Here is a 14,092-nt window from a genome sequence, read left to right as displayed (position 1 = left end):
CATACCAACAGTCAAACATGGTGGTGGTAGTGTGATGGTCTGGGGCTGCTTTGCAGCTTGAGGACCTGGATGACTTGCCATAATTGATGGAACCATGAATTCTGCTCTCTATCAGAAAATCCTGAAGGAGAATGTCCGGCCGTCAGTTTGTGACCTCAAGCTGAAGCGCACTTGGGTTATGCAGCAGGACAATGATGCCAAACACACCAGCAAGTCCACTTCTGAATGGCTCAAGGAAAACAAAAGTAAGGTTTTGGAGTGGCCAAGTCAAAGTCCGGACTTAAATCCGATTGAGATGCTGTGGCATGACCTTAAACAGTCCATTCATGCTCGAAAACCCTCCAATGTGGCTGAATTAAAACAATTCTGTAACGAAGAGTGGGCCAAAATTCCTCCACAGTGATGTGAAAGACTCATTGCCAGTTATCGCAAACACTTGATTGCAGTTGTTGCTGCAAAGGGTGGCACAACCAGTTATTAGATTTAGGGGGCAATTACTTTTTCACGTAGTGCCAGGCAGGTTTGGACAGCTTTTTCCCTTAATAAATGAAAATTATTTAAAAACTGCATTTTGTGTTTACTTGGGTTATCTTTTTGTAATATTAAAATTTGTTTGACGAATCTGAATCATTCAAGTGTGACAAATACGCAAAAAACAAAAAAAACAGTAAGGTCAAAAACTCACAGCACTGTGTGTGTATTATATATATATATAATATATATATATATATATATATATATTACACATTTTTCATTTAAAATTATTTATTAAATAAATTAACCGAATAAAAAATGTTAGTATTTGTTGCAAGAGTTTTAAACTCTTGCAGCAGTATGAAACTCTTTGTCAATTATGTAAAAAAAAGCCTTACAAATAGCTAGAAAAGATGTTTATGTCTACACTGGAAAAAAATGATTCACTGAATTTACAAAAAAAATGTAAGGTAAGTGGTTGCAATCAATTTATTTTAGCTACATTTAAATAAACAAATTTAGTGACTAACTTTCACATTTTTTTTAAAAATGTAGCTAAAATAAATTATTTGCAACCACCTTAAATTTTGTATAATTTTTTTTTTCAGTGTACATGCTGATATTATACTAAAAATAATATTTTTAACATGAGCTCAGTGTCTGTGACAGCTGATGTCAGTTGGCAGTATCAGAAGCAGACAGTCGTTAGCACTCATTGTGTTCTTGCCGCACATCATACTCTTTTCTCATAAAGCCAACACTGTGATAACCTTAGGGCTCGCTTACGTAATGCTCTAGCCCAATGCTGCTAGTGAACCATGGAGAATGCCACAGAGCATTTCTGTTGAAGACATTTACATGTCACATCCCACGAATATTCTGAATCATGTGACCTTTTGTTCAGAAACCAATGCAATTATCTTTGCCATTGTTGCGTGTTATGTTGGGTTTATATACTGTTAATATCTGATATAAAAGCATTTTCAGCACATTTTTAACAAAAATACTGTAGTTACAAATTATATTTTGCATATTCAGAATAACAATTTGAGTAAAAAAATAGCATGAATTTCAGAATTTGTTTTAATGACAGCAGCACTTGAGCTACCGTTGACAACATTTGTGTAAAACTTGGCAATATAATTTGGCAATATTTGAAATGCAATAGAAGCAAGGAAATTTACAGTTAAACTCCAAAGAGAGACCAGTGTGCTCAATGAAGCTCAGTGATGCTCAATGCTCAATGAAGACCAGGAGTCCAATTTGAAGTCCAATCAGTTGCAAGAGACTTTACTAAAGACTAAAGAGTTCTCCACACGTCTAAGGGCCAAAGGAAATGAGTAAGAGAAGCCTCGAACGTAGAATACAGAAACACTGTACACTCACAGTATAGAAAGTATACTGTAGATATAGATACTATAGATTTTCAGTGTGCTCTCAAGATCATACTGTTTGGTATTATCTTAATGAGTTCTGTTTCAAAAATAAAGTAACAAAATATGTTTTTTTTTTCCCCCTGTGTTCCTGTGTTGCAGAATCTCTAGTTCACATGAATGGAAACGGTAAGAAATTGAAAATAAAGACAAAATTACCTCATAATTGTATTAGTGTGTTTTTACGCAAGTGTATCTTTATTGCGGTCACAGACCAGTGCAAAAAAAAATCTCTGAAATATTGAATTAAAAATGAACCCACCGATCTATAATTAACCTTGTTTGTCCACACAAGTATAATCCATTTTATGAGCTCATAAAAATGCCATGACACATATTTATCCATATCAGTGCTTAATTTAAATCAAATTATGATTCTTATGCCTGAAAAACTCATGGAAAATTAAGAAGTTCTTAAAAGGTTAAGAGAAAATATTGGAACACTAAACGATTAAAATTAAAAGGAAATTTTAATTGAGTTATAAATGTAATTAACAACAGATGAAGTGATTTACCAGCCTAAAAGAGCGGTCACATTTACTGTTGTTTGGATCATTTTTGTGGGCAAAATCTAGTCTATTGGTCGTTCACACAGTAGGACTTGTGTTTCCCATGGTGGTAGTGAGCGTGTCCTTCACACTCTTCTGTGCTTAAGGGTGTGAGGTTTCACATCAGTGCCATCAGAGGTGCTAAATGAATAGAGAGGAACAAGTGTTCAAGGGTCCCAGTCAGCAATTTCACCAAATCAATACAAAGCTATTAGCTGTTGGCCATGTTACAGCTATTGACTTTTCTTCTAAGATCTAATGTATTATTCATGGTCCATCCATACTCCCACTTTTTCACAGTACAGAGTTTTCACACACACAGATTATTCTAACAAATTCATGAAGCACATTCATAAGCACTTGCAATTACACATTCTTGGGCACACAACATTAGTCTACAATATGTCTGCCTTCAAGTAATTTTTTTCATATATGATTTGGCCTGATTTTTAATCAAGCTGGAAGATAAGCTTTGCAGTGCTGTATGTAAAATGCATAGAACGAAGTGCTGATTTGCCAAAGATTAGCCAAGGTTAGGTTCCAAGGAGTGAAAGCACATTAAAGAAAAATAAAATTAGCTAAAACTTGGTGAGCAATAAGCGAGAGTTTTAAGTTAAAATGCCATAATGATGGATTTGTTTCATATAAACATGCAACTTTTCAATTCACAGGACATTACATGATAGGAGTTGTGTCGATTACTTGTGGATTATTGTGATGTATTTATCAGCTGTTTGAACTCTCATTCTGACGGCACCCATTCACTGCACTGGTGAGAAAGTGATGTACTGCAATGCTAAATTTCTCAAATCTGTTCCAATGAAAAAAAACTCACATTTTTTTCTCGAAACGAAACTCACATTCGTCACAGTTTCATTAATTACATGTCAAACCCACACATTCAATTAGATGCAACCCTTCTTTATTTTGAACCTGTATGTGGTTCAGCTGGGTATTAACTGCCTGGTTATCAATTACAATCATTGTTTTAAACCACTAGGTTGACTAGGTCATGAACTCACACCGGTGATTGCATTTTTAAATTAAAAATCATTTCAAGAGCTATCAGGAGACAGGAGACAAGGAAGAACAGAAAAAAGCAGCCTTATTATGTGAATCTGTTTAAACGTGATGCATGTATTTTTTCATGTTAAATTGCTCTCTCCTTTGCTAATGTAATATCTGAATAACAAATAAACTATACACACACTGTATATATATATATAGTTTTAAACATAATTAATGATTTCATGCTTTTCTTTTAGCTTGTGAACATCAAACAAATTCAGCTAATTCACTTGCATTAATGTAGTCTAATAAAACTTTCATCAGTGCCGTTTTTTCTTATCTTATTTTAACATGTTTGAATTTTGATATTTTTCATCTCAATCTTCAACAGAGATGTGAACTGTGGTGACTCTCCAATGAAAATTGAATCAGACAGACTTTCTCAACGTTTCATGTGTGACTGTTTGCTGCAGATGTCACACTTTCACTGCACAATCTCCAGACTTAATCCATGTTGAATTTGTCTAGTTTGTCAACTTTAAACCTATTATAAAAGTTAAAGTTTGTTTAAATCTCTGACTGAATGAGCATCCCAACCAACCCAACGCAACAATCTTGGCTCAACCAATGCTTTGAGTTCGAGGCACGACTTTCTGCTAGTCTAACCAATGCACTGTTCAGAAAACAAGTTTAAAACCCAAAATGCTAAAATCACTCACTTCACCTTTAAAAGAGTCTATTTTAAGCAGGAAAAATGCCAATGCTAAAATGGAAAACATGAATTACTTTAAATACCAGCCTTGGCAGGTAGGCCATTATGAACTTGGCAGCACCCTAAATTTTGTGACTCATAGAAGAGTTTCTAACCACTGTGGTCACATACATTGTTTAAATATATATAAACTAGAGTCATATAACCTAGTAACCTTTTAAACTTAAATTAGTTACCATTTTGATTTCATGGTCTTCATACATTTCATGGTCTCCAATCTTTTAAAAGATCTAGGACTTCAACCCTGCTTCTGGGGCCCACTGTCCTGCAAAGTATATTTGCAAGCTGTTTCAGCTCACCTAGCCTGTGATTATTCAAGTGATCCTGTAAGCCTCGATTAGCTGGTTCAGGGGTGTTTGATTAGGGCAGAGGTGCCCAAACTCTGTCCTGGAGGGCCGGTGTCCTGCAGAGTTTAGCTCCAACTTGCCTTAACACACCTGCTGGGAAGTTTCTAATATGCCTAGTAAGAGCTTGATTAGCTGGTTCAGGTGTGTCTAATTGGGGTTGGAGCTAAACTCTGCAGGACAGTGGATCCCCAGGAAGAGAGCTAAGGCTTGTTCACACCGGGACGAATATCACGCGCGATTATCGCCGACGTTTAACGCCTCGTGACTAAACAAAGGGCGCCAATGTGAGTGTGCACACCGACACGCAAAACGCGAGGCGTAAAAGCGTAATTTTTTTTAAAAACGCCTCGGGCTCGTTTTTTTGGTTTGACACGCCGCATTAAAAACTAGCCGACCAATGAGATTGGTGCTTTTGTTCACGTGCCTGGAGCTGCTGAAGTTACAGTAAAACACGACTTGGTGGCGCTCAAGCACAAAACAGTCTTTCCGAGCACACTACATTGATACCTAACGACGAAGAGGAAGTAAGTAGACCAAGAAGATGCATCGAGGCAAGATGAATGTAGAGCTGCTGGTCTCTTTGGTGTCTGAACACAAAGGGCTTTATGACAAACGCGACAGCGACTACAAAAATCTCGATAAGAGGGAGTTGTTATGGAGAGGAATTGCAGATCAAATAGGATTCGATGTGTACCGGGGTATTTCTGTTTTTCATTAAGCGCCATCTAATGTCAGGGAGTGAATTTGCACGTTCACTCGGCTCATCGCCAGCGAAAATTGCTTGGGTATGAACACAAAAGACGCGTCGAAAAACGTCGGCGATAAGCACGCACGATAATCATCCCGGTGTGCATGAGGCTTTAGGGTTAGGACCTAAGGACATAAGACTTAGGTTATAAGATAATCTTATTTTTTTGTGTTATTTGCAATATACATATGCAATTTACTCTCATTAAATATATAATAACACATTATACTCAAAAGTTTGTCGAAACAAAATATTTATTTTAGTAGTGCTTCTTACCTGCAGCAGGAAGTCAAACAAGGCGAGCCGCCCCCACTCTGAATGATGAACTCCCACACAGGTTGTAAAGTTCAGTGGCACCCGAGTACCACACCTGCTCTGAAGTAGAATCTGATATTGTGGCCAAGTGAGTGAGAAAGAGTTTTGGTCGTTCTCAGCATCAGACAGATGTTGGATGCTGGGATCCCACCATATCACTGGTCTGGGAGATCCATTGATGTACTTGTAGGGTAGAATCTCACTGTGGAATGTTCTCAACACTGCGGGCAAGCTCCGGTTCAGACCCAGAACTCTGTCCAGGTGAAAGGCGAACACCTCAAACCAGTCACTGGGACGTTTTATGAGAGCACAGCTTCCTGTCTCACAGCGTGTGATATGATTGTCCCCTGCTGGAGCAAAGATGTCTTTTTTCTCACTAAATTCAATCTGAAGCACTTGTCCATGGCCCGGAAGGCTGGATTTACTCAACACAGTGCCTCTGGAGAGAAGTGCCATCTTTTTTATATCATCCTCACTGAGCCAGGGTAGAGACTCTGCTTTGGTTTGGTTCCAGTTATCATTGTAAGTCTCATCAGAGACCGTCGTACACCAGTCATTGGCTGAATCCTTGATGCCAGCCTCTTCTGGAATTCTGTCTTTGGTTTCTGCTCCGAATTTGGGCCTCTTCCTCTCAGAGGGCCCTGCTTGTCTTTCATGTGTTCCTGCTTCGCCAGGGGCCTGTTTCAGTTTTACCACCTGCTGTGCATCAGAGAACTGCCCCACAAGCCTCTTTGCTTTGGCTTCATCTGGAGTGCATTTGTGCCTGCATGTCTTGTTGTTTGGGCGGAGGCTTTGGATGCTGGCAGACTGAAGGAATGCTAGGTCATGTCTGGAGCGAAGAAGATGGACGGTTGGGTTGGAGTTGCTGCTATTTCCTAGTTTAACGGCTCGCCCTCTTTTGGCACCAGCTGCAAATACTGTGACTGAACGCTTGTTTATGTTCTGCAGATATCGTTCCTTTTTGTTTGCTTTACTTTTTGTGGGCTTTTCAGTTGATGCTGTTTTTACAGAGGACAATGATAGTTGGTGATGGTTGACCATCAGGAGATGTTTAGCAGAATCTTTCATTTCAGAATTCTTCCAGGTTTTGCTGTGTGCAAAAGAATACGTTGGAAGATAATGTCTCAGAGACAACTTCTCAACCAGCCTGCTGGGTTTGTTATTGCGGTGGCCCCTTACGTTCAGCCTGCTCTGCTCAGATGGGAAGGGAGGAAGGGTGTATATCATCACCACCGATAGACTGAAGAGAAACAGGAAGACCACCACAAACCGACATTTTAGTCTGAACTTCAACCACACTCTTAAAGCCTGCAAGACACAGCAGAGAAGGCAGTGGTAAAGACAAACAATACAATAAAGTCAGCAAGCAAGTAATAAATGTCAAAGAGAAAAGGCTTTGTAAACAATAAAAACAGTTTGGATTTCATGGAAGGTAGGGAAATCTAAATGAGGGAATATTTTTAGAGATCTAGATTTTGAATACACATGCTTGAGATTCATTTTTACCCATTTCCATATGTGGTTAAGATTGACTTTGTGGCTTTAGGCTAGAGATTTTCCATATGTGTCCATTCCATTGTGCACTTCAGGTTCTACAATGTCAAACTGGAATGTAGACTGGATCTTTTACAGCTGTTAGTTTTACGGAGATATGTCGGAGAATTAATCAGCCTGAATATGGAATGTTTGATTCAAGGTTGTAATTCGTATCATATTCTTAACATGAATGATTAAACAGGGTCTGGAGAATGTCACTGTATTTGGCTCGTTTTTAGCCGCATTCTCTAATTTTTCTGCCCCAGCCTTGACCCATTCTAAATTGGGTGAAGCCTGTAATTTAAGGTTTAGAAAAGGTACCAATCATCCCGAAACTATACACACAACTGTGAAAAGTAAAATATAGCTTGAAAAGGCTGCTGAAAATTAGCACGTTTGTTGACTGTGACAAACAGTGTTAGGTGAACTTAGCTTAAAAAGCTACAAGCTGAAGTAGCCAAACAAGAGTGAAGCTCTTTTGAAAAACTACAAGTTACTATTAAAAAGAAGCTAACTAAAGATATTTAAAAGGATGATTTCTTTTAAACATATAACCATAGTTTCATATTATGTATCATTTAATCAGTTTTGTCACGCTAGTCATTAGAAAAAGTTGTTTGCTACTGGATACTCACTAGTCTGTTATGCTACTGACAAATATATAGTTACTCCACAACATTAGAGTGAAAATACAGTTTTAGAAAAATGTATATTTAGGAAACATGCATGCATATAGCCTATAAAATATATTACTTGATAACATATATGTTTGATATTAATCCTATTTGCAGACATTAAAATCTCAATAAAAAAGGCATAAATATGTGCATGTCCGTGAATACTATAAACCATGATACCTAAATGCAATGTATTTCCACATATATCTGGATGCTAAACAGAAAATAAATTTCTCAATACTGTGAGATCTCTCCCTCCTGGCTGACATTTTTATAACTTTAGCAGATAGCACCTGTGAAAGACTTCTATTATGCTTTAGTTTAAAGAATGCCTTGTGTGCAGTTTCACAAGGCTAAGAAGTAGCACACAACCTGCAACAGGTTAGATCCTGTTTGACTAACTTACACAAAAAAGTGAATGTTTCTTTCAAGGCAAGTGGATATCTAGGCCATAATTATGCATGAGGAGATCATGCAGATTTCTAGCTGATACCAGGTTCAGTATGTAGGACTTCACCATGTTTGCAGTGCAGTAGTTTGGTAAAGGGGTCAAATGTTAAAAAGATGTACTGTGGACATTTAAGCCACACTTAAAAATCTGTTCAAGAATTAATAGTTTTGTGTCTAAATAAATAGTCAAGTCACCTTTATTTCTATAGCACTTTATTCAATATAGATTGTGTCAAAGCAGCTTCACAGTGATAAATATAACAGAATCAATTATGGAAACTCATAGTGTGCACGATAAATCAGATTTTAATCGTGATCATGATCACAGCTTCTCTCCATTTGTTAAGCATAATCATCTGCATCTTGCCTACTGGTTATTTATCCTGAAAAAAAGTTCATTTTCATTTGGCATTTGTGTTATCTTGCATTGGTAACAAGCCTCAGTGAGCTTTCATGGTTTTGCTTGCCAGATGTCAAGAGTTTAAATCCCCCAACCAGAGCTTAAAAGAGCTTGAATAAAAAAAAAAAAAAAAAAAAAAAAAAAAAAAAAAAAAAAAAAAAAAAAAAAAAAATAAAAAAGAAATGTGTAAAAAGTTGAAAAAAAAAAAAAAAAAAAAAAAAAAAATACTAACATAGATAATAAATAAATAAAAATCTTTGAAATCGGACAAAAGATATGTTTTCTAATTGAATTATTTTTTTTCTTAGCCCTTTGCCAGATATTCTTTTTTTTAAGCTTAAACTCCCTTAATTTTGATACATTTTTCCCCTGAAAACATTACTTAAAATCTAATGGAATTTTTCTTTTCAAATAAATATATCTTGATTTAAATTTTTTTTTTTTGATATTTTTACTGTACATTAAAAATACTGAAGAAAACAAATCACTTGTTTATGCCTTTTTATTTAAGGTTACAAGCTTTAGATCTGTAAAAGAGATTTGGCTCTTTTCCACACATTTATAAAACATATTTACAACAACAACAGTTCAGTTCCACAAAGGAAATCTTTAAATCCAGGTCAGCGTATTAACGGTGAGTCAGAGATGAAACCCCTCAGCAACTCACATTATCTAAACAAACTGTTAGGAAAACAACCCACTGAAGCAACAGTCTCTCGCTGGTCCAGAGACACAGAACATCTGCCAAAACCAATAAAACAAAACCTTCACAATCTTTAACAAATCTTACACCTCCTAAAGTATCAAAGGCATTTGATTACCCACTGGTGAGTGTATGGAAAGTTGGCTATGGCTATGTAGTGAAACTCAAAATAGACTGAACCTGACACTGAAAGTTGTTGAGTCTGTGGTTTAGAGGACCCTTGCAAATGAGGTGCCTTGCATTAAGCTCTCAGTACTTCTGTTAACAATTAAGCATATTGACACCATGGTGTGTTAAATTGGCAAATGCAAACAACACAAACAAGTATGGCAAAGACATCACACTGTTCAACAAGGCAGCGATCCAAGCACAACAAACACAGGGAGACAGACTGAGACCATGAAGAGGAATTACTCAGACAAGTACAATGTTTTGGGGAAAACATGTTCACATCTCAAAGCTATTGTTTTTCAATAGTTTTTTTCCCGGGTCTTACTTTCACAGACTACGCCTTCATGATTCAAAACAAAGTGTATAAATCAGTTTCTGGTGAAATAATGGAAAGAAAATAAAGGAGTAATAAAAGCAAAACAGAATTACATTAAAAAAAAAAAAAAATTAATCCAACAAACATGTTGTCTACAGTCAAAATATGGCATGTGAAGACATGGTAGTTTTTTCTCTCTGCAAATTTTTAAAAGCAGGATGTTTGAGGTGTTACTGTAAGGTGTTATCTGTCATTGTGTTTGTTCTTTCCACCTTTTTCTCTTATCTGCTCAATTCATTTAGCAGATCTGGGCCCATTTTACCAACAGCCCATCTTAACAACCCATCTTAGTTCATCGCGATCTCACAAAGATATGCTATTATCAATAAAGTTCTCCATGCTGCACAATGCAACAACACTTTGTTATAATGAGATGATTCGTACTGAACACAATACCAGAACAAAAACTCCGGCAATTTGAGCGGTGAGTGGATTCTAACTTAAATGCCTCTGATTCAAGAAATCAACAGATATGTCTGTGATTAGCTACACTGCTCAACGCTGCAAAAACACGTTAAAATAGAAATCGATTTCCAGAGCGCAAACCATAATGCACTGGATAGTTGCCAAATCTGCAATAAAATGCCATTAATACAGCTTTAACTGAGGGTGCTTTTGATTTCGTTTGCTTAGCACCCTCTAGCACCCCCGTAGAACTGGGCCTGGGTAAAATTATTTAAACGGGTTTCCCAACCTGATCTTATGAGAAATGTAACTATTTTGAGGTGGTGTTTTGTATGAATTTTGACAATATAATTCATACAGTACTTACGATTTTTAGAAAAAACATAAAGGTCCACCTCTACCCCATACCTAAACCTAACTGTTAGTGGCATCAACTAAAAATTTACAAATGAGATTGTATAAACAAACAAATTAGCCACCAATTCACAAAAACATAACATAATTAGAGCTGCCACGAGAGTGAGTTGGATTTAGAAGTAAACTGAAAAGTATACTGAAACGACCCCCATCATAAATGGGTCACTTGTTTTTCTAAAAAACACAACGCTGGAATGTCAGTTTATCAAGCTATTCTTGGACAATAGGGCACAGCAAAAGAAAACTGGCTTAACTGTCACGCTTTCACTTTTAAGGGCTAATCCAGGAGGAAGAAAATAGACCAAAATGTGTAACAAAAAAGTAAACGGTATTCTATGGAAGTTCTCGATCCCACACTGTCTGAAAAAAATGTGCAAAAATCGTACCTTTAGGGGTACAAAAGCTTGTCACTGGGCAGTACCATCAAAGGGAAACCTTTGTACCTTTTTTCTTTACCACTAAAGGGTGCATATTAGTACCTTAGAGTAGTAATATGTACCCTCAAGGTAGCAATATGTATTCTTGTGGTACTAATATGAACCGTTTGGGGTAAAGAATGTACAAAGATGTCCCTTTGAAGGTACTGCCCCAGTGACAAACTGTTGTACCCTTAAAGATACAATTTTTGCACTTTTCTTTTTTTCTGAGAGTGCACTCACTCTCTCACTGGCCCCTCTCACTGAAAATAAATTGATCATTGGGGTAACTCCTTCCCAGCAGCTCCCAGCTGTCCTCTCTCACTTCAGCTGCTGTGCGTCTACAGTACATCATAGAAATAGGATAAGCGGTTTGTCCATGAAAATATCTTTATGTGCTAGAAGCCAAAAATGTCGATGGATGAGTCAAAATTACTGTCTGTGAAAATTGACATGTCACAAGTGCTGTCAGTAGAGCTTAAAGGTGAAGTGTGTCCTTTTTTAATGTTAAAATCCCTTTTCCTATCCCAGATTAATATGCAGAGACAGCTATAAGTATGTCACGATACGCTAGAGCACGGGAACGAGAAGATTTCACAAAATGAGAGTCTTTAATGATCCGACACAGCGCACAAGGATGACGTTCAACAACAAGCAGACCAGACAAACACAAACTGAACAGACTGGGACTTATAAACACAGGGCAATCAGGGGAACACAGGTGCATGAAATGACTAATTAACTAAACGAGGACAGGAACATGACCAAATAAGGGAACACAGGAACAGAAACAGGGGCAAAACATAACAAAACAGGTCCATAATCCTGACATATCGCCCCTGACATGGCTGAAAAGAAAAGAAGATTTTGTACATCCATTTGCAATTATTGCAGAAATGAAACACTTCAGCTTTAACTTGTATTGACCCAGAAGTTTCATTTAAATAAATACAGTGTGTATGTTAAAATGGCCATCAGTCCAGTACATACACATGCCCTCGCAGCTAACATGGTCCACAAAGGAGAAGTTGCAACTTTCTGACTGAATGAAAAGAGTATATAGAATGTCAAACTACTTCACAACATCTTTCTCTGTCATGAACAAGACAAAGGAAACAAACAAACTGCCAGCAGCTGAAAGCTTGTTTATGACAGCTGCATTAGAAATCTGAATGAACACCTTCTTATGACAACAGAGAACAAAGACTTACTCAATGCTGAGATGTAATTGGGAAAGATGATGCTTTGAGCCCCTTTAGCTGCAGTACATATAACTCTTCCTCATCCAGTCATTTAAGTCCATATTTGTTAATGAAGAGTGATTATTCACTGCTGGTGTAGCATAAGATAATGATGAACACATTTAGTTAGGCCTAAAACAATATTTTAGAATAGGTCAGAAGTACTTTAGAGACTAATTTCAACACAACTGAAAGCTAGAGATGTTACCTGATTAAAACTTTTATGACACTTTACATATGAAAACATTTAGAAGCATACAAATGTTTTTAAATCCTATATATTATGTTCATAGAATATTGACTTCATGGTAATAATAGGTAAATTATATTGTTTTTAATTAATGAAAGTAATTAAAATGGTTCAATGTCATCACATTTATTTAATGCATTTATATAATTTTAGGTGAGTTATATTATTATGGTCGGTCTTTCTGTTTATCTGTGGGACCATGGGTTAAATATGACAAACACATCATACAATTTGTATGTGTAATAAATTATTTTTTACTATATATTTATCTGCCTGTTACATTTTTATATTGTCAAGAAATGTTAGGGTTAGGTTAAAGGCTGAGAGTAGGTTTGGTGTTGGGGCCTTAAAGGGGTCCTATTGTGCTTTTTCACTTTTTCAACTATTCGAGCCGTTCGTGACAGACTGGGGAAAGAGGTGTTGTAATAATGTAAAATATGTGAAAAATAATGTGTTTTTCAAACAACCTAGTATGAGAGCCTGTTCTAGTACACATCCGAAACTAAATCAAGACTTTGTAAAAGAGCATAATAGGACCCCTTTAAAATATCATATATTAAGATATTGTAACTGAAATTATTGTCATTGTACATACCTATTATATTTATGCTTAAAAATACAAAAATACAAATTTATTCATATAAATATACAAATATATAAACACAGTATACAAATATATTCAGATCAGATGGAAATCTTACAATATGACTGTAATGAATCAGTCCACTGAAGGCGAGAGTAGTGAAGAACCCAAGTGCAGTTTATTTACAGTGTGATCCAAACATCCAAACAATAATCCGAGACTTGACTTGACTTGACATGAACAGACTAGACTCACCAACAGCGGGATAAATACATTCAATACACGACGACAGACAATGCAACATGATGGCTACTTATAGGAAACAAGAGGGTCACATGACAAGAACAAACCAATGGGAAACAAGACACATGACTAAAACAACCAATCAGAACATGACACATACACAAGGCTGAGATACATGAAGGCAAGGGAAGTATGACACAAACAGCATAAAACAATTACAAAATAAAAGACATGGAAAACATGAACATGAAACAAAACACCACATTACACTCACGCAAATTAAGTTACAGCCAGAATCCCCTCAGTTCAGTCATGATGAATGTTTAAGTGAATCCACGAATGTATTACACGTTAGCAGACATGATGTGATCAGGCTTTGATTTAGTAGACATGACATGAGTAAACTTCAACTTAACTGGCATGATTTGAGCAGGTCCTGGAGTAGCAGACATGACGTGAGCAGGCTGTGGCTTGGCAGACATGATGTGAGCAGGCTTTGGCATAGCAGGCATGACGTGAGCAGGCTTTGGCTTAGCAGGCATGACGTGAACAGGCTTTGGCTTGGCAGGCATGACGTGA

General features: G+C 36.8%; 1 protein-coding gene across 3 annotated transcripts in view; it reads right to left on the bottom strand.

The window, feature by feature from the left end:
• LOC107732434 (protein FAM198A-like) overlaps nt 1–14,092 on the bottom strand; it is a 38,028-nt gene that overhangs the window by 16,274 nt on the left and 7,662 nt on the right. The window contains exons 1-2 of one of the 3 annotated variants that reach the window (XM_016543768.1): nt 12,408–12,456; nt 5,607–6,953 (exon numbers count right to left, since the gene is read on the bottom strand). In XM_016543768.1, coding sequence (XP_016399254.1) covers nt 5,607–6,872 — 1,266 coding nt within the window. In that variant the 5' untranslated portion in view covers nt 6,873–6,953; nt 12,408–12,456. Of the gene's footprint in view, nt 1–5,606; nt 6,954–12,407; nt 12,457–14,092 lie in introns of those variants that run through there. The other 2 variants (XM_016543769.1, XM_016543767.1) reach the window with 2 other exon arrangements.

This window comes from Sinocyclocheilus rhinocerous, unplaced genomic scaffold (assembly GCF_001515625.1).
Source record: "Sinocyclocheilus rhinocerous isolate Xijiao unplaced genomic scaffold, SAMN03320098_v1.1 scaffold1181, whole genome shotgun sequence".
Lineage (NCBI taxonomy): Eukaryota > Metazoa > Chordata > Actinopteri > Cypriniformes > Cyprinidae > Sinocyclocheilus > Sinocyclocheilus rhinocerous.
The sequence above is the reverse complement of the archived record's forward strand: the minus strand, read 5'-3'. Positions and strand labels throughout refer to the sequence as shown.